General features: G+C 39.6%; 1 protein-coding gene across 1 annotated transcript in view; it reads left to right on the top strand.

Moving 5' to 3' along the window:
* MYT1L (myelin transcription factor 1 like) overlaps positions 1–21,147 on the top strand; it is a 178,030-nt gene that overhangs the window by 95,461 nt on the left and 61,422 nt on the right. Inside the window, exons 6-7 of the mRNA XM_088665685.1 lie at positions 1,813–1,908; positions 15,144–16,118. Of these exons, the coding sequence (XP_088521811.1) occupies positions 1,813–1,908; positions 15,144–16,118 (1,071 nt within the window). The remainder of the gene's footprint in view (positions 1–1,812; positions 1,909–15,143; positions 16,119–21,147) is intronic.

Raw genomic sequence — 21,147 nt, 5'->3', positions numbered from 1 at the left:
AATTTACAACTAAGTTAAGAAGGCCAATTGTACAGACAGGAGAATTTCTGGAGTACAACAAACCTTATAATAATTTGGAACTATGCATAATTATTAGTGAGTAAGCACTGTTGGATAGAAATGTAGCTTATTTCTGAGTATACATGCATAGGATTGGACTGTTTGATAGCAAAGAATTTATCTATGCTATCCAAAATAATGAGAATAAACAAACTTACTTAGAATTTAGACAACCTTGTGAAATAAATTTATTGCTACTGATATATTATGGAACACACTACTTTTCCTGATTCCCTACACAGCTACATGGTCAAGTGACCTGAATCAGTAGCCAATAACTGCTACTGCTTTCTGGGTATTTGTTTTGTGCACAGCTAGTTCCTATTAGAAACAGGAACTGGAGTGTATAATGGTAGAGGAATACACTGCCTCTAATCATAAGAAATAACCTTTCAATTCCTGAATCTGGCAAAAACAATGCTTGACAAAGGTAGAAATGCAGGAAAGAGGTTTATATACAGGTAGTACTATAGAAATACAATTATATCACTGTGTTCTTTGAAACTTCACATATAACTAGACAACACACTTGTTGCTTGTTAGTGCACAAAGATATCATGAAACAAATAACCGAATATAACACAAACGTTTGTTTCTTGAAGAAATGTGAAGGTTTTGCTAGTTTAATTTAAGATTGTGTATTAACGAAGCAAGTCAGGAGAAATGTATTTCACCCCCTAAATACAAGTCTGTGTCGATATAGACATAACACTCCAGATTTGTTAAGCATGGTTAAGAGAGTGAGATTGGGTTTTGTGGAATTGTATAGGTTTATTCCCACCACCCATTGGCAACTGGTTTTCATTGTGGTTAGGGCTGAAGCAACATTCAGATCTGATTAGTGGGTCTTGCTTAGCACTGAAGGTGGTTAAGACCAACAAGGGCATAGATAATTAGCAAAAGAGAGATGATGCCCATCTGAGAGGTGTCAGAACTGAGTTCCAGCAATTTCTGGCTGAAAAAAAGCCCCAGTCCTTTGGGATCTTGATTTTTGTGACCTTCTAGGTTCATTCTCTGAGTTTATTCTCTAGGTTCATTCTCTAAATAATCTAATTTCAATGGATTTACATTAGTGCACCTAAATTTTCATAAGGTTTTGTGGGATTTTAGCAGCATAGATCCTGAGGTATATAAATAAGATAAGTATTTCAAAAGCAGTTAGGCTCTTATGAAATTCCACTCCTGGTCTTTGATTAAATATACAAAGCATACTAAAGCAACACTCTTACAAATCTCAAAATACCAATTAAAGAGAACCAAAGACTTCCACCTCAGCAATAAGATGTACCCCTAAAATTCCTTTTCAACTGTTTAAAGAAGCCTTCTTTAGTATATCATTAAGTATATTGAGTCTCCTTGATTGAATATATATATATACCTTGTCTTCAAAAAGTTCTGTTACACCCTTGAAAGGCCATAACTGCTCTACCCTAGTCATTAAAAGAATGGCTAATCTTTCAAATTTCCTTTGCATCTCACCCCTTACCCCGGAAGAAATTATGAGCCCCACCCCCCTTGAAATCACCTATCCTATAAATCCTATGTAACATGGCAGAATGAGTCATTGTTGGGGGAGGGGGAACTGTTCTAGGATTGCAGTCCTCTGTGGTGGTTATTGCTTAATTAGTATTAATGTCCCGTTTAATTTGCAAGGCCAAACTTAAGCGACCTGTTTTTCCTCCTTCTGAGAGGAAATCACATCAGGTGGTAGATGGTTCCCAAAGACTGTTTCACAAAGCTTTTCTATTATAGAAAGAAATCTCCGGTGGAGGAGCTCCAGGAACAGATGTTCCAAGGCACCATTTAGCCTATATCATATGAAGACATTCAAGATGGCTTGTGCTCCAGGTATTTCATAAACCCCTTAGGGTCAGGAAGAATCAGGTTGATTCTAGAACTCCCAGGAGGGTCAATACAAATGTTGAAAACACTCACCTATTTCTTATAATGATGCTATACAAATCTATATTTATGTTTCCTTAAAGGGGTGTGGGTTAGATCTGGTTTAGATCTGCAAGACTCCCCCCCCCCCTATCTTTATAAATCTTGCACACATTAATATTTTCCCGCCCCTCCCAACTCACATTATTGTGAAAATGTGACATATTTAATGAGATACAGGATGGATATTATCACTAGGGGTGCCACTTTTTTATTCTGGCAAATTATGAATAACTCATCATATTAGTGGGGAAAACTAAGTAGCACATGAAGGGATTTCAGTGCAACTGCAGCATAATCATGTTAACTAGTGACATGGTTCTAATATAAAGTAAGGAAATGAAAAAAAAATAGGTTCTAGTTTTCAAATCAGGCATAGCTTAGAAAAATAACACTATTATGTATTACATTTGTACAAAAACAATTTACCCTTATTCTTTTGCTGTTGTTATTGTCATTGTTTAAAAGCATGTGTATATCGTTGCTCTTTGATGACCCTAAAAGTCTTACCCCTCCCTTCAGTTCTCATATATATATATATATATATATATATATATATATATATATATGAGAATCCGAAGGTAGGATTTATCAAAACTTGTTCATATGCACATCTGCCTTCACAAACTATCCATAAGCATTTTGGACTTAACTCCTACCGAAGTGTGGATACTCCATCAAAATATTATGAACTTGCCCCCCTACATAAAACAGTAAGGCAGCAGTAAGACTCACAGGAAGGAGATTTATCAACTTTCATATGGAGATAGCGTGGAGATTACTTAGAATGGGCACACTGCCTGGTTCCCTTTTGTCTATGCAGAATTACTGCCCAGTGTTCACATTTATTTTGCAAATACATTATGGCATAAATAAATGGTGCAGGGATGCATTTATCCCCAAAGCAAGCATCTTGAAAGAGACAGCTGACTGATTTAAACAAATATTGCTACATGTAGATCAACCTCAGTCTTTTTTTTCCTTCTTCAAAGACAAGCCTCAAGGAATCCTGTTTCTTGAGCTAGGCCAGTAATTCCCTGTCACAAGATGGGTGGATGGGCATTAGTTTGGGTGGCTTCCAGGGGACTGGCAAAATAATGGAAAATAATTCTATCAGTGACTACTAGTTGTGATGACTGTGTGCCTCCAGATGTTGCTGGACTAACTCTAATCAGCTCCAGTCAGCATTGCTCAATAGTCAGGGATGACAGACATTGCAGCAACATCTGGAGAGTCAAATGTTCCCCGCATCTGCATCTGGTAAAGAAGTACTTTATTTTGATTGCTGTGAATGTCCCATCAGTTTCATTGGATACCCGAGAGTCCTGGTATTATAGGACTGGTGAAAATATTTAACAACTTTCTCCACATCACGAATGAGCGTTGGTCCTAAGAACAGAACTGAAAAGCAATCCATTGTGGATGACGTGGGGGAGAACTCAGCCTACAATCCTTAAATCTGCCCTCAGAGTGACCTTCCTTCCACTCAAAGGAAGTAAGAAAGTCGCTGCTCAAGCGTGAATCAAGAATCACTCAGTTTGAAGTTCATCTCTGTGATGAGCCTACATTTACTTTCTCTTAGCCCTTGCTTCAGTGTCTGCAATATGAGGGTAGTAGCGCTGGCCTACCTTAAAGGCCTCTTGTAAAGATTGTAAGAAGATAAGGTGTGTGGAGTGCTTTAAAATTCAAGCGCTCTATATAAGTGGTGGGGGTTGTAATGGCACAAGCCAACAAACACCACTGTCCTTATCTCCTAATTGTCAAGGAATGATTAGTAAGGTTATGAGTTTTTTTGGGGGGGGGGGTCTTACCGTGGAGTGCCAATTATAGCATGTAAAGGGAACAAAATGGTCACAAGGTGGTTGGTCAGATAGTAAGGTTCTGTTTAAATCTGCTCATGAGAAATGTTGGGCTGATTTCACGACTTACAAAAGTATTATAAATGAGCTGTGCAGCTGGGGAGCTTTTCTAACATATTAGAACTTTCTCCCACTTCCTTTACCTCCCTGCCCAATTGTTGGCATCTAGCTAGTCTTGTCACAGGACCTGCAATGCCCTTTCCTGTCCTTGTGTAATCAATAAGTCTTCAAATAATTAATAAGTGCTCCTGCTGGAGTAGCCTAGTAGGATTTCCTGCTTCATCAAGTGGGGAAAAATAAAATAAAATGGGAGAGATAGTTCATATGTTATCCGTCACAATAGATGCTAGTGACAATCTCAGAATCACAGACCAAGCAACTTTACTAGAAGCAGTGAAAAGCTAGTTGAGATGAAAACTACTCCCACACCCACCCATAAATACATTTATTTTTTTTTGGATTTCAAAGGAAGTTGATTCCTTAACAGTGGGAATGTATCATATAGGTCTAGGTAAGCAATACCTCTCTATTCCATGCAAGAGACACTTCGTTTAGAATGTCCACAGATATTTGACAAGGAAAAGTCTGTTCTAAAGCTTTTGCTACTGGAGAGCCAATGATCTTTGTTTATTTACTCCTTTATTACCTACTTATTTCTGTTCTGTAGCTTTCTTTCTTTGTGCACTAATGTTAACAACTATACCCATACATTCCCTTTGTGTCCTTAAGCAGCAGGGCCAGGATAGAAGAAGCGCCTATGTGCCTCATAGAGTCTGATCATGGAAGCATGGAACGGAATTGCATCAATATCCCCAATCCTCTGTCCATTCCCTTGTTCCCATTAATAGCCAGGAAGGAAGAGTTGACACAGTCATAATTTGGCTTTCCCCGGATACTCAGGCAGCACAGCAAAGCCATAAATTATTTATTCCTGCAGCAAGAGAGAAGGTCAGAGACATACATTATACGTCCATCCCTAATAACACTGTGAATTTCTCAGCCACATTCCGGAGTTTTCCCCCCTCTCGTACATAAACAGTATACAACACTATCAGTATGTAAAAGCAGGATTTGGGGCTGTGCGAGTGATGCACACACACTGAGTGCTTCTCAGAGAGGGTGCCATCTCTCAAAGCCCGGTAAGCAAAGCTTTGGGAAGGAGGTGTGAGGGCTCTGACAGGGTCCTAGAGTCCTCTTGCCTCCTCCCCAAAGCCCAGTTAGCATCTTCCCACCTTTGGGGAGGAGGTGAGAGGGCTCTGGGACCCTGCCAGAGTCTCATGCCTCCTTTCCAAAGCCAGACGCCTCCTTACCCATCTTTGGAGCACCAAATTTTGGCTTCTTACAGGGTGCCACAGTACCCAGGTCCACCACTGGTAAAAGAATGTTGCAACACAGTTCATGGGTATCTGAAGGGATCTCACCCATGTTAGCTTCATCTTGGGGACATAACACTTTAGCCTCTGTATAAACAGTAATTTTTTTTAGTACAAGAATACTTTTAATCCTACTGCACACCCGAGATTCATAACTTTGCAGTCAAATCCTGCTACTGAATAAACTACAGTACACAAACATAAATGGTCAGTTTAACCTAGGTCCATCTAATTTGATTTATGAAATTTGAACTTTGTTGAGAAGCAGTGGGTTTCCAAAATATGAGGTATTTTGAAAATATCCGTAACCAGCTTAGGGAATTCAGGAAAAGGCAGAAGCAGTTTTTGAAGAGTCAGAAGCTCCTTTCCTTTTTAGTATCAATTTACATGTATTTTACCCACATCTTGCTTACCTTTGCTCCAGAAAGATTTCCAGATGACCAGTCAGTCTCTCTTTCTTTTGGGGACCTTTGATTGTGCCAAGGTAGTTGGCCTGGAGGGAAAGAGATTATTTTTCCCTTCTAGAATTTCAGTATGTGGAGTTTCACTAAGTGGTCAAAAACAATAGCAGGCAAGGCATAAAAAATGTCATAGCTTTGAAACAAAAATTGACAGAGAGCATGAAATAATTCCCACCAAACAGTAATATCAGTGCTCTCTCCTCTTGCCATGACTTCTTTACAACATTATGTTTATCTATTGCCTGTACCCCTAGTCTCTGTGCTTTTGTATCTTAAAATATACATCTGCCTGAAAGAATTAATTCAGATTACAGTCATGAGCATCCTTTGCCGAAGCCAGAATTAGCCAGCCAGGCATATAGCTGCTGCAGTCAGAGAAAGACAGAAAAGCCTATTACTAGCAAGGAAACCACTCTAAGGAGACAAAGTGGTAATTAGAGGGGACTATTGGAAGGGTCACAGAGCTCAAGCTGGCTTTGGTGTCCTTGGCTATTAAAATATTTCTGAATTAATAGGCCTGCCTCAGCTGCAAACTGAATATGTTTATATTAACTGTACACAGAAAAATGGTTGCTACTTTCTGCCATTGCTGCAGAGAGTAAGAGATTTGAAATTGGCAGGATATTTTGAATTGGGATTCCAAAAAATCTCTGTGAAGAAGCAACTTGGTCCCTAAAGAAACCCTTGTCAAGGCATGATGGGAAAGGTGAAAAGTCTTAAAGGTGAGGATGAGAGACAGTGAAGGAATTGAAATGCAAATGCAACAGGGAGAGAGAAGTAAGACTGCCTAGTTGTGATTCCAAAAACTGATTAGTTCAGTGTATTTTCACTAAAGTCTGGGAAGTTGGTCCAGGAAAAAGTAGGACATCACTATAGAGCCTATAATATAGTATGTCAAAGCAAAAATTCAGTTCCCCCTCAGCAAAATATTTGAGTTCTTTAAAAAAAGTTAAAATGGCAATGCTTCCTATAAATGTTCATTTATGGAAGTCAGGCTTCCACATCTATATATTTAGATCCAGTCACACAGACTCATGAAGTAAAACATTCTGGTTTTGCACAAGGTATGGTTTTTGCCCAGGCAGGCACATGATGTGACCCATGAGAGCAGCAAAATACAGTGGTACCTCTGGTTAAGAACCTAATTCATTCCGGAGGTCCATTCTTAACCTGAAACTGTTCTTTACCTGAGGTGCCACTTTAGCTAATGGTGAAGCTTTTGCTGAAATTGGCAAATAAATCTGTTTTCTACATCTCAGGCTATAATTCCATACTTTTCCTTCACTTACTTCTTGTCAAAATTGTCCTAATTCACCCTCAACCTGACCTGATACTTGCTTTGGGGTGGGGAGTGAAGAGTTCGTTTTCACATCTCCAAAGTTTCAGGGATGGAGAACCTGTGGCTCTCCAGATGTTGGAGGCCAACAGCCATCAGCCCCAACCAGCATGGTCATTGTTCAGGGATGGTGGCAGTCATAGTTCAAGAACAGCTGGAGAACCACAGGTTTCCTACCCTGGCTTTATTTCCATCCTATCTGCATATTTTCTATTCTATCCACATGCACCGTAAATTGATTCAAGCAGGTTGTGCCATATTAGTGATATAGTGATTATGATGTATTTACTGATCATGAGTTTGTCTGTTCCATTTGGCGCAAATGAGAAATACACAAACTTAAATGCATGTGCAGGAAAGGTACTAGGAAGCCTACCAATAAGCCACATACTTATTAACTCTTTTAAAAATCACATTTGGAAGCTGCAGCAGCTGCTGCTGTTGTTTAAATAGAGGGTTGAACTCTGCAGGGTGTGCTGCCTGCAAGGTGACTTACCAGGCATCACCGAATGGATATGGCAGAGGCGAAACATGGTCCACAGTTTACCTGAATTGCATAAAGCATCTCATTCAGGCTTAATAAATTGATTTTAGGAAATCATAAAGCATAGTGCAACAGCAAACACAAATGGATAGAGAAAACAAATTCAAGTGGAGTGAATTAGTTCTGTTTGCAAGCAAGTAGGTCAAATGCTGCAGCACAAAGAAATTGGAAGTAATGAGGATAGAGCCAAGTATAACCATATTGGAATGAGCAAAACAGGATGAGGATTGGGCAGAAATCTTGTGCTGCAAATGTGTGAATCATCAGCAGTTGCGGGAGGAGTACCTTTGGCTTATACGTCCAGTGGGCAAAAGAATTTGGATATGCCCAGTTTACATTGAGACCTAAGCATTTAACTATTATTGAGGGTGAAATCCTACGTATGCTTACTTGGAAGGGAGTCTTATTGAATTCAGCAGGGCAGCTGAGTGAACATGCATAGAATAGGAGTATTGGGCTGGGAGTCCAATGAATTTTATAAGGATCTAGCCTACTTAATTTATCTGGATTGTATCCTATGCATACTGATTTATAATGTGATCTACATATTGATCCCGAACATTTGTTTTGGAATATCTGTTCGGGTCACAAGCATATAAATGCCAATGTTGTGCCTGCAAAGCATCATGTTAGGTAATGTTAAGTGGGCATAGCTGCTGCTGTGCACTATCTTCCCTCCTTACATGCTAGTTGAACAGGTTTTAAGATCAGCTGTTAATTTGCAAATGACTTGTGATGGGCTTATAAATAACAAATGCTGTAGGTCTGTGACAGACTTGAGTAGGATGCATTATAGATGATAAAGCACCATCAACAGAAGACGTGCTAGAGATAGTCGCTATCTATGAATGAATAGACCTTTTTGACTCTGCTGACAATCAATTACTTTGTATTAAACTGAGGCGGGCAACCTATTTAGCATAGACGGACATAATGGAAATGCATGATGAACCAGAGGGCTGAAGCTAATTCAGATATTACATACTCCATGTCAAAGTTTCACCACACCTAGAAATCTTTAATATAAATTATTTTTAAAAAACAAAACAAATATCCTTTAACAGTTAACTGGTCTACAACTTTTTTTTAAACAGTCTTCATGAAGGCTGTTCAAAACACAACTATTTTCCCTTGATGAATGAACTGTTGAGATGTAATGAGAATAAGGGCCTCTGTAGGCTATCTTAATGTTTAAACAAGCTCATGTGGGGAAATCTAACCTTGAGGTACCCTCATGATGGTCCCAAGCTGTTCATAGGTAATCCATGGCCTTACAGATGTTGCTCAACTACAATCCCAATGGCCCTTGATAACAGGTGGGCTGTTGGGGTCTCGCAACGTCTGAAGGGCCATGAGTTACTCACAGCTATCCTAGAGGTAATGATGGGGGAGAAATTAATTTCATTCATGTTGTACATCAACCTACGTTATTCAGTTCTTGAACCAAAATACAGCTATCCTTCAAAATTTGCACTTCTCCAAATTTTGTGGTGCAGTCCTCCAGTGAAAATAATAAACAAATATTATGCAAAAGTACATAGAAAACCCATATACAGTGGTACCTCTACTTACGAATTTAATGCGTTCCAAACACACATTTGTAAGTAGAAAAAAATTGTAAGTCGAATCCCATAGGAATGCATTGGGAGAAAAAATTCATAAGTAGAAAAAAATCCTATCTAAACCGCATCCAAGATGGCGGACTGAGCTCCATTCGTAAGTAGAAACATTCGTAAGTAGAGTTATTCGTAAGTAGAGGTACCACTGTACTACTGAGCTGGTTTCAGGGTCCTGAATGACTAAGCAAAAGGGTGGCATGGAGGGCAAGTTGCAAGCAACCACAATTTGTAACATTGCACAACATTGTTACAAATCGGGGACACGGGAAACAAGTTTTTTAAAAAATTCACCACCCCTAGAAGACATGTGCCTGTACGTATATCTAAAGTTGCTGACTCCAGAAGTAAGTCAACGCTTAAAAATTACAACCTGGGATTGGGTGGAAAATATATAGTTTTGAGTTTATCCCTGCACGCATACAGGTTGGAACCTTTCTTTTAAGAAAATAGAATACATAGTTAACTCTTCTGGTAATATGCTGTCCATGGAACACTTGTATTTATCCCTGTAATGAGCCTCAAATCTGTAAGTTTTGTAAGGCAAAGCCACCTCTGAAATCTTCTAAAAGGAACCAACATATTCCTTTCTGTGGTGGTGCTAAATATGAGGGGGAGAGTGAAATGGGATGTTAAGGGGGGAGAGTGGTATATAACTGAGACGTGAGGGTGAAAAGAAACACACAAGTTGAGGAAAGCGGGAAAGTGAAAGTAATGGTTGTGCAAATATATGAGATTCAGATACAAGAGAGAAGGGCTGCCATACATCCTGGAGAAAGAGACTGGAGAGTAGGGCTGCTTTGTCCTGGATGTTAGTCAAGTCAATAGAAAAATAACATTTTTGGGCGTTTTTGTCCTCATAGCTGCCAAGTTTTCCCTTTTCTCGCGAGGAAGCCTATTCAGCATAATGGAATTTCCCTTAAAAAGGGATAACTTGGCAGCTATGTTTGTCCTGGTTTTTACTTTTTGAAATATGGCAACCCTACAAGAGAGTAGAGAGTGCTATGAGATGGGGAGAGAGAAAGAGAAAGGAGAAGAGTTAATGAAGATGGGAGTGCCAAGACAAATGTGCTGCAAAGCGAGCAGAAAGAAAAAAGGGGTTAATAGAATGGGCTAAAATGTTGCACATACTCTTGAGTAAAAATTGCTGTCAGTTGTTTGAATTGTGCACCTCTGCTCTACACTTGAGGTGGCCAAGTGAATGGGGAAAAAATCAAGACTTGCTAAAGGAGTATAAGACCAGGTTTGGGGGATATAACATGGCTGCAGGCAACTGTATGTGTTTAATAAACATATTTGAGGGAGAAGTGGTTTTTAAGGAGGGAATCTGCAGAGAAGAAAGTGTTGGCTTGTCAAGATGAACGAAGGTTGTCCAAACCACATGGAACAGCATGGGTGATGCACAAAGGCAAAGACAGGTAGAGAGAATCAAAGAGAGTGATAGCGGATCAGTTTGCACAGAACAGAGACAGCAAGAAAGTGGGTATGGAGAGATGAGAGAAGCGTCAAGGCCAAAGAAGTGGAGAGCCTTAAATGTAAGGATCAGGAGGTGCTTGAAGTTCATGAAAGTGACACAAAGAGACAGTGCAGAGATTTAAGCAGAGGCACCTCCCAGAGAAGAAATTGATTTTAACAGAAGCATTTCAAATTGAGAGGAAGAGAGGTGGCAGGATACCTAAAAAAGAAGGATGTGGTTTGATAGGGGAGAGAGATGATGCGGGATGCATGGGTGAAGCCTTTAATGCTGGCATAGTTAGGGAAGATGACAGCAGTGCTTCCAAGAGTTTTGAAATGGCTACAAATTTTCCAAGTATTCTAAAGGAGGGAGAGAGAGAGAGAGAGAGAGAGAGAGAGAGAGAGCAGTTAATTTCATATGGGCAATAGATCAATGATAGAAAAGCAAAATTCTGTATAATGATCTCTGGCCTATGCACAAAAGAGTCAAAAATCAACACATATTGTGGCCAGAGGCTTTTTGCACTCGCTCTTTATGAAGGAAAAATCCCTATTTACCTGTGGAGAATATACTTGTCATAGTAGATATTGGAAAAACCATTATGTGAGTGGGTCTTTCATTTCTTCTTTGGTCTGCTGTTGCACTGCCTGCTGTTTGCACCAGAAAGATGATAGTTGCATTATTTAAGTCGAGGACGGGGGATCTGTGCTCCTTCAGTTGCTATTGGAACATCCCTGGAGCCAATGGGAGTTGGAATCAAACAACATATAGAAGACCACGGGTTCCCCACCCCCACCCTGCCCCTGCCATTTTAGTCTAACTTTAAAAAGCCATCATAATGATTTGTTTCCCACCATGCTGTTAGACAGCTCCTCCACAAACTGACCCAGATGCATTGCCCATTATGAGAAGCTTTAGGAGCCTTTGTCTGTGAGGATTATGGCAGCTACCAATACTAAATTATAGTTGCATTCTTCATCAGAATCCCTGAAACACTGACATATGTTTCAGAGTAAGAAGAAACACTGAAAAGCAACTTCTAATCTGGCGTCTTCTAATATGTGTGTTGTGCTTTAGAACCCCGATTTACCATGGTTCTAGAATGCCTGGAAAGCCTCCACAAATGCACCTCCTACATTTGCCCTCCAACTCATTTATTTACTTATTTTTATTTTTACATCTATACCCTCCAGATTATGTTTATTCATCAGCAGATTGATGTTTGCTCTGATTTAGAGTGAGAGAGTGGGTTTTCCCTGGGAAAGGGGTGGGGCAAGGAGAAAACCGCTTGGACCCATGCCTAGAAAGTTTGGGTCAAGCGGGAAACCACTCAGACCTGTGCTTTCTAGGCAGAGGGCAAGCAGAAGTGTGGGTGAGCCCTTAATGCTTTACACAAATGCCTGAAGAGGTATTGTCCCTCACCATCATTTCAGAAAACCTGTACCTAATTGGGTCATTGTCATAGTCAAGCCATTGCTACTTTGTGCATGGCTTGTGCATGGCTCTTTTCCAACAGCAAATACTCCTTACTACCTCAGCTCATTGCATGAGTTCATAACTAGGCATTTCTCATGTCATGTTCTCCATGCAGTATTTCACCACAATTCAAAACTATCTCAGGTTTCCAACCCTCCCCCCCTTTCATAAAGGCTATCCCTGCAGATCAGGACTCTTGACAGTTGTCTCTATGGAATGATCTGATTCTATGATTGTTGAAAAGAGATTAAGAAAAATTGAAGCAAGATATGTTTCAACGTCAACACACTTGTGGCATGTAGCATGATTCCACAGATACCTCAAGTTGCAGGTCCCAATTCTGAGGAGTCTAAGGAACGGAAGAAATGGACACTTCAAAGAGATAATACACATTTTCTAGAGGGATAGTTAGGGTGGTTTTGTTCTTTGGTGATGTCCATTTTAGTGATTGTACTGTTTGAGATGACCTTAAGTGAACTGTACTTTGTGGGGGAAAGGAGTGTAGCTTGGCTGTTAACTGTTCTTTGCTGAAGAGGCTGCCAGTGATTACACCTTTGGTAGTATGCATGTGCTGCAAGATCCTTACTTGCATTTGCCCAATACACTAAATGCAGGACATATCTGCATACAGGGATGGAGCCTGTTTCTCCCATTGCCTAACGAAAGGATGATCAGAGCCCTGTCAGAGCCAACAATGTGATTCACATCTCTAACTCTAACAGGCAGCTTGTACATTTCTTGGGCCTGCTGGCAAACTGCAGTTCAAAAACTTTCCTCACACGTTGATTGGCTTCTCCAGGTTGCAGGACTGGACTAGAATGAGCTAAGCCTCTGAAAAATCTCATTTTGGACCAGTTCGCAACCCTGTAATAATTGCTTCAATTCTTCTCGTAACTTTTTAGTTTGACCTCCGGCACAATGGTAAGGGGAAGCACCCATGGTAAAAACTGAAGAATGCTGCCATAAAAATAAACTAACTGGGAATTCCTTCCTGAGAGCGATTGAACCTAATAGTCAGCATTGCAAATGGGATTTATGTGGATGGAGGACTTGTATAGATTGCAAGGATTCTCTTGGGTGTACAGTGTATCTTACATGCTGCAGTCCTCTGTTGAATCTTTGTTACTGAGGACAAGCACCACAGAGGCAGGTGGAGGCAAAATTGAGTTCTAAAATTAAAACATGGTGGGGTTTCTTTTGCTATCTTCAGCAGAGTTTAAAAGCTTGTAATCTGGTGCTACCCAGATCCACCACCTCTTCTTCCCCATTCACACAAGGCAAACCATGCAGAGGTCCTTACAGGGTTTTTTCATATTTACAAGGATGGCTTCGGATTCTAAGCCTACATGGTAGAAACTAGTTTCATGGCTGCCTCGGGTGGTGGGAATGGCTGGAAACCACAATGTATAGTTCAACACTGCCCTCTGGCTGACTGGAGGCATGATAGGTTGCTTATATCCAACAACCACAATGCTAACCCTAATGGCTCAGTTTTTGCTTATGGAAGGGAAGAGAAGTCATTCACATATATGGCCAGGGGAGAAGGGAGTATTCATTCATGGGGTGGGAGTGGGGGTTAAGGGAAAGGAAAGAAAGCTGCTCCCTGCCAGTTTGTGACCCCAGCTACTGAGAATCTAGGTTGTTCCATCCTGCGCCGTCCCAACCTGGTTGTTGTTTCTGCATGACTGGCAGAGCGTTAAGGGTTGCTGAGGAATGGCTTTCATATATAGATGGACAATATTACTGGTGTAATGGATAGCTACCATTCATTTCAGTTAATGTTTGATAACAATAATGATGAGATGGGTATGCACAAAAATATGTGATGAAAGTTAGTTTTTGTCTTACTGTTGAGTATTTCAACAGTTCCAACAGGCATTACAGGATAAATTAATCTATTTGTTATGCAACCATTATAAGAACAGAAATATCAACAAAATGTCTACTTGTGCTAAGGTAGTACAGTGGAACCTCGGTTTATGACTACCTCCATTTATGAACGCTTCGGCGAGCGAATGCCGTGGACCCGGAAGTGTTTACATCCGGGTTCCATGGCATCGGATGCGCAGAAGTGATCTGCGCAGTTCGCGCATGCGCAGAAGCGATCTGTGCAGCGCGTGCAAGTGCAGAAGTGCTCTATCGCCGCTTTGCGCATGCACAGAAGTGTGTCTTTGGCAAGTGAACACCTCTGCGGAACGGATTGCGGTCGCAAACCGAGGTTCCACTGTACATAAGTTAATAAGCACTTGGCAGTATTTCGCAAATATTACTATTGTGATTTATTTTTTTTAGGGTTTTTGCCTGCTTTCTTTGGACAAACAAAATGCTTTCTGAGAATGCATGCATATGCCTTTATGTGCTTGTATTTTTAAAATTATATGCTGGAGATATGCAGTCTATAATTATTAATTGAAACATCCAACTACTACATACTTCCCCAAGAGCCCCATGTCTTTTGATCCTCTCGGAAAATGTGATTACATATTATAATATAATATAATAATACTATAATATATGTTAGTGTTGTGGAGCTTAAATGAATAACCTTTTAGGTGTGTGTGTGTATCCCCAAATGTTAACAGCTGAACAATTGGATTGGGGATATTTTGAAAGAACGCACACAAGTAAACTAACACAAATAATCCAACTGTTTTCAAAAAGCAAAGTAGAAAGAAAAGGTCAAAATAAAAGTTTAAAAACTATTTGAGATTATAATGTCAGATTAAAAAATTGGTAAGAAAATATGTTTTCTAAGTCCAGTAATGCTTCACTAAGAAATTTGCAAAGGTATAAGTGTCCTTTTCTCCATATGAACCATCTGTTTTCTTAATACTGTAACCTAAAATTCAGTTAATATGGTTTTCTTAGTGCTTATGAGCCACTGTATGCTAAAGTATGATTGATAGGCGGTTTGTGTTCTGTCCATGGTACTGCAAAAACAGTTCCAGTTCTAGCCACTTTTTTCCCCTTTCCTTTTCCATTTCTCTTTCTTTCTTTGTTCTTTTTTCCCCTCCTATGCAGAAGACCATCAAATGAATTGTCACAATACTCGAATGCAAGACACAGAAAAAGATGATAACAATAATGATGAGTATGATAATTACGATGAACTGGTGGCGAAGTCATTGTTAAATCTTGGCAAAATTGCAGAGGATGCAGCGTACAGAGCCAGGACAGAATCAGAAATGAATAGCAATACATCTAATAGCCTGGAAGACGATAGCGACAAAAATGAAAATGTTGGTCGTAAGAGTGAGCTGAGTTTAGATTTAGACAGTGACGTTGTTAGGGAAACTGTGGACTCGCTGAAATTGTTAGCACAAGGACATGGTGTAGTGCTTTCAGAAAACGTTAATGACAGAAATTATGCAGACAGTATGTCTCAGCAAGAAAACAGGAATATGAACTATGGGATGTTGGGGAAGTCTACCAACAATGGGCTTACAGAAAAAATGGTGGAAGAGAGCGATGAAGAAGTATGTCTCAGTAGCCTGGAATGTTTGAGGAACCAATGCTTTGATTTGGCCAGGAAACTCAGCGAGACAAACCCGCAGGAAAGGAATCAACAGCAAAACATGAATTCTCGCCAACATGCCCGGCAAGAAGATGATTTCCAAGGAAGGACATCTGATAGGAATTATTCTGATATGATGAACTTAATGAGGCTTGAAGAACAGTTGAGCCCCAGATCTAGAACTTTTTCTAGCTGTGCAAAAGAGGACGGGTGTCACGAAAGAGATGACGACACCGCCTCTGTAACTTCAGATAGGTCGGAAGAGGTATTTGATATGACGAAAGGAAACTTAACGCTGCTTGAGAAAGCGATTGCTTTAGAAACAGAAAGAGCAAAAGCCATGAGGGAAAAAATGGCAATGGAAGCTGGAAGGAGGGATAATATGAGATCCTATGAGGAGCAGTCTCCGAGACAGCTTTCTGGAGACGACAGGAAGTCTAAGTCCAGTGACGGCCATGTCAAAAAGCCATATTATGGTAAAGGTAATATTTCTATCTAATGTATGTTGTATTATGATGAACTATGGGGTGAATCTTAACAAGCCATGCACCTGAATGTGTTTTTTGCACTCAAAAAATAATTCTAAAAGCACAAGTAGTTCAAAGTAATGCTCTGTGTCTTTAGGTAGAACATTACGTTGTGCCAGGAGCAGCAAAGGGAACAAGAGATCATGTTAAAAGAGACAAGGTTATCCTGAAATGCTGAATATATTTTATGATTTTCAAACTAAAGGCAAATACATCTTGCATGAATTGACTTATCCGTTAAGATTTTGTGCAAGACAGCCAATTAGCTGGGAAATGCATATTTTTATAGACTGGACTGTGTGGCGCATCTTGATTTATAAAATTATAACCAGATGGTGGTTATTGATGAACCCTCTCCCATATAAAATGTAGAGTTGCTTGATAGAAATTGAATAGTATCTGAGTGACCGATAACATGAGATAGGGGCAACGACTGCACATTAATTATTTTTAATAGTAAGGTAATGGAAATCATTTGCTATGCAAGGCATGCTTTGGCCTGGGCTGAGATCAATAGCAATTTCTTTCTTATATGCATTCCACTCCACTGGTTTCATGCCTTTGTGGAAATAGCTAAGGTGCTACCATAACAATTATCCAATATATAAGACAAAAAAGACAAAACATAAACAATTACCCTAACCATGTATTATGTCTGGGTATATACAGTGTAAATATCAACATGCTATTTTTATGAGTCTGCATTCTTGTAAAGTTTCCCAACAGCAGAATACTTTTCACTCCCATTAACTTTAATGGGAGTTGAGGAATCAGAATCATTGGAGGGAGGTGTGAATAACCTAGATGGTTATGGATGATGCTGTGCTTTTCAAAGCATCACTTTATTAAATTGTTATGCTGTATTTTAAAAAAAATATTATGAACTTGGTAACAGGGCTGTAAAGTATAATTATGATATTAAAACATTATTTTCAATATATCTGCACAGGAGACTTTTTCTTTCCTTAAGCCAAGTTTGTAAGACAAATAAAAGACCCATACATCCCTCATAAGCTACATAAGTATGACGAAAGCATGAATCTTTCTTGCAATCCAGTTTTGAGCCACTGTCGTATACTAACACCTGAGTTATTGACTGCGTTTGAGGCAGTTCGCCCAATACATTTTTTATGTACATGCAAATTACTTTGGGGCACACACTTGTATGAACAAGTGTAATGTATGGGCAAGGAAATCATGGATGTGGCAAGCACCAATTTGTATGAGTGGCAAACAGTTTCACCATGGTTGCCGCAATTATGGGAATTGCTTCTGGCATGCTATGCCCATTATGCTTGTCCAGGCAAATAAATATCTCAAATTGATCAGGAATGCTTATTTTTACATACAAGGAAAAACACACTGTCCCATTACATGCTACAATAAAGTAATGTGTATATACTTCAATACTGATTTGTTATTGCAATTAAGGAAAAAATACAGTCTGTTTTTTTAAAAAAGGAAAGAAAGCACTGTACGAATCAGCAAATAGTTGAGAAACCATTCAAGTAAAAATTTAATAATAATAATAATAATAATAATAATAATAATGTGCTTATCTTACAAAATATATTATAATATTAAAACATGCCTTTAATCAACGACCCAATATCATTTAAACATTACCCCCTCAGGGGAAAAAGAAGGTGCTTCTGTACCTTTGGGGGTTTGAACGTAAATATAAGCAATGATGCTAACAGGAGTCACAAGCGATACCTAGATCTAAAGTTGAAAGTTTGGGCAATGTTAACCTGAAACTTGGGGTCCAGACTCAATTCTTTTCAAAGAGCAGGATAAAATAAATAACCAAATACCTTCTTTGCTCTACTGTAAAAAATTTAAAAGCGAATGAATGAAGGCTATGACCTTCTAACACCACTCATCATCAAGTACAGGTGATTCCCTCAACTGTGTCTCCTCCTGGGGGAGATGAGTGGTACACATCTCAGGGAATATACACACACTTTAATGTAGGGAAGAAGATGCATCAAAAGGAATGCCTAACAATTCTGTTTCCGCTGCTTTCCTATGGTGGGTTCCAAAACATTGCGAGAGGCAATCCTTTCTATAGATATATGCTTTTCCATGTTAGAAAGCATCCGGACGTCTTTGTGTCCCTAACCTCACCGTTGCAAAATTATATCTGATAATATTGCAGTCCTGGCTGGACAATTGTATCAAGAGTTGGTAGAGAACAACAACTTTCCCTATGGCAGTAGGGAAATATTTATGATTTTAAATTGAATTACCCAAGTGTCAGTATTAAGTTCTCCTTCAATATTTTCTTACACTAGATAAAGCTATTTCCATTCCTTGTTTGGACCAAATAATCATTTTGATAGTAAAGCTCCATAACAGTCACCAAGAAACAAAGAGAGCCTGCCCCACATTTCTGATTCGCTCAGCCTAACTTGTTTCTAGCATTGTACTTGAAATACACTACTCTTTAGTGACTACAGTTAAAGCATTGTTTTTATGAGTAGGCAGATTTGAGTTTCAAATTAAGATGTGAATACTGTATGGTTCAGCCCCATGAATAGCAATAATTCAGTAATATCCATTGATCTTAGTGATGCCCTCCCATTTATTATCTAATTAACTAAGATGTGAAGATTTATACTCTTTTGAGTTAACTGTACCTTGTTGCGCTTGATTATTGTCATATGAAATAGAAAGAACCAAAATACTCTGAGAGATAGTCAACTAAATCATACTAAAAGTAGTCCCATTGAATTCAATGGGTCAGCTCTGAGTTTGACTGATATTGGATATCACCCAATGCTGTTATTGGCTGGATTCTTTGGACAACAATATAACATATCAGAGTGCTTTATCTAAAGAGTTCCATAAAGCTTTATGTATGCAAATGAATGGTATGGCTGTCAAGAGGTAACATAACTTCAGAGACATAGAGAAAGACATTGATGAGTTCTATTCCCAGCTCCAATACTAATTTCTTTCTGTTTTCTTGGGCTGAATAATCTGCCACAGACATAGTCACCAATATGGAGCATTTTAATATTTGTGTTGCTTTATAATTTTGTTTTAAAATTTGGCAGGGGGTTATGCATATATTGGTCTTCCTGCTGTCAGGAAGCCCTGTCAACCTAGTTAAACGAAACCCTTTGGATTTAAACCATTAAGGGTAGGCCTGCACAATTTATGGCCTACCAAAGCAAATTCAGTCTCCCCATCCATGTTATGTAGTGTGCCAGATGTACGACAGCATTCCTGTCTTTTGAAGTTTTTAGGCAAGCAGCAGAAGCAGGAGGATTATTGATAACCTGTTGGTGGGACTCCATAGGTGACTGGCACACTGCATTATAGAATCCTTGAATTGGAAGGGACCCTCCCTCCAAGGTCAGCTGGTCCAACCCTCTGCAGTGCCACATTTACCACAAGGTGTGGAAGCATGTGCCTTTGCGCATGAAACTGGCCACTTTTAGTTGCATGTGCACTGGCTCCCATCATGGCAGGCCAGTCATGGGAAACTACTGCCGTGAGTAAAAGCAGACTGTTTGCACGCCACTATAAAGCCTTCCTGGAGTGGCACGCTAAATTCCTGCATATGCTTCTCACTTTTATTCTGTGAGCTGGCAGAAAAAAATCGTTGCTCAAATATATAGCAGAGGCCAAATAACACAGAGTTTCCTGTACATTGGCTTGAGTTGCGAATCAGTGTATAATATATCCGTAATCAGCACTAATTAGAAACCCCAGTCCTGGAATACAATCTCTTGCTTTAACCTGTGCTTTAAGTACTAAAATGCAAGCACCTTAATTTCTCCAAACTTTGAGCTGTCAAAAAATAATGTTTGATTTGAATTGAGACCTATGAGGTTTGAGACAGTGGAATAACAACATTCTGAAGGGAATTAATGTCCTTCCTGGAGCAAAGGGAGTCATAATGCCAGGTTCAAACACATAGTGCTGATAGATAATTTAAAAATAAAATAAAAATGAAAACATTGCTTTAAAAGGATGAATTCTAAAATGGTTGAGTTTGGTTGACAGAATATTATGAGTGACATTGGCTGCATTTGTTTGATACTGGATATGAATTATTCCTAGTATACTGCATTTAAAGCATTGCAACAGTATAAAAGGATGATGTTCTGATCTGGAGCTTCTGATCAGAATTCACAGGGGTCCTTTTGCTCAACTATCCTGAATCATGTAAACTTTACTGTGTACCGCTGAACTCTGAAAGTGGCTTTGCACCTAACATTTTAGGTGTAAGACATCTTGGTTTTTTTTAATATGTTAAAAAAGTGAATTGTTGTATTTGTTAGGGAGATACGATTAGCTCTAGCTGCCTGTTTCTGTACACATGGCTTTACTGCCACACAAATTGGAAAACGGTGCTGAGATGACAGCCCTGATATTTACACAATCATTTATTTTAGGATCATCACCCTATCTTTTTAGGCATTGCCAATTCTCTTACAGCTGACTTCAGCCTCTGATTCACACAGGCATAACCAAGGAAGGTCACAGGCAATTTTCTTCTATGATTTGAAGTGGTGGAGATGGTTCTCCTCCTTATACATGCTTACTTTTTCTCCCTTTAATGGTTGTCAGATAGGAAAGACCGAAAAAGAGTGAACAGGACCCCCTTTTTGGGCGGGGTCCAGTGTCAGAAATGAAAGAGAGGTAGTTCAGTGGTACAGCATCTTTTTTTACACACAGAAGGTCCCAGAGTCAATCCCTGGTCTCTCCAGGTAGGACTAGAAATGTCCCTGGTCTGAAGTCCTGGAGAGATGCTGCCAGCCAGTGTAGACAGACTAGATGGACCAATGGCCTGGCTTTGTATAAGACAGCTTCCTGTGTCTTATGTCCAGTCTATGTCCAGTTCGTCTCCCTTTCCCTTTTGGTTGTATCTTCCACCCATCTTTCCCAGTACCCGCCTCTATAGGCCGAGACAGATGAAAACCAAATTGCCTTTCATGGCACTCAACAGCACAGGGCTGTTGCAGTACTGCAG

Source organism: Zootoca vivipara, chromosome 3 (assembly GCF_965207765.1).
Source record: "Zootoca vivipara chromosome 3, rZooViv2.hap1.1, whole genome shotgun sequence".
NCBI classification, from domain to species: domain Eukaryota; kingdom Metazoa; phylum Chordata; class Lepidosauria; order Squamata; family Lacertidae; genus Zootoca; species Zootoca vivipara.
The sequence above is the reverse complement of the archived record's forward strand: the minus strand, read 5'-3'. Positions and strand labels throughout refer to the sequence as shown.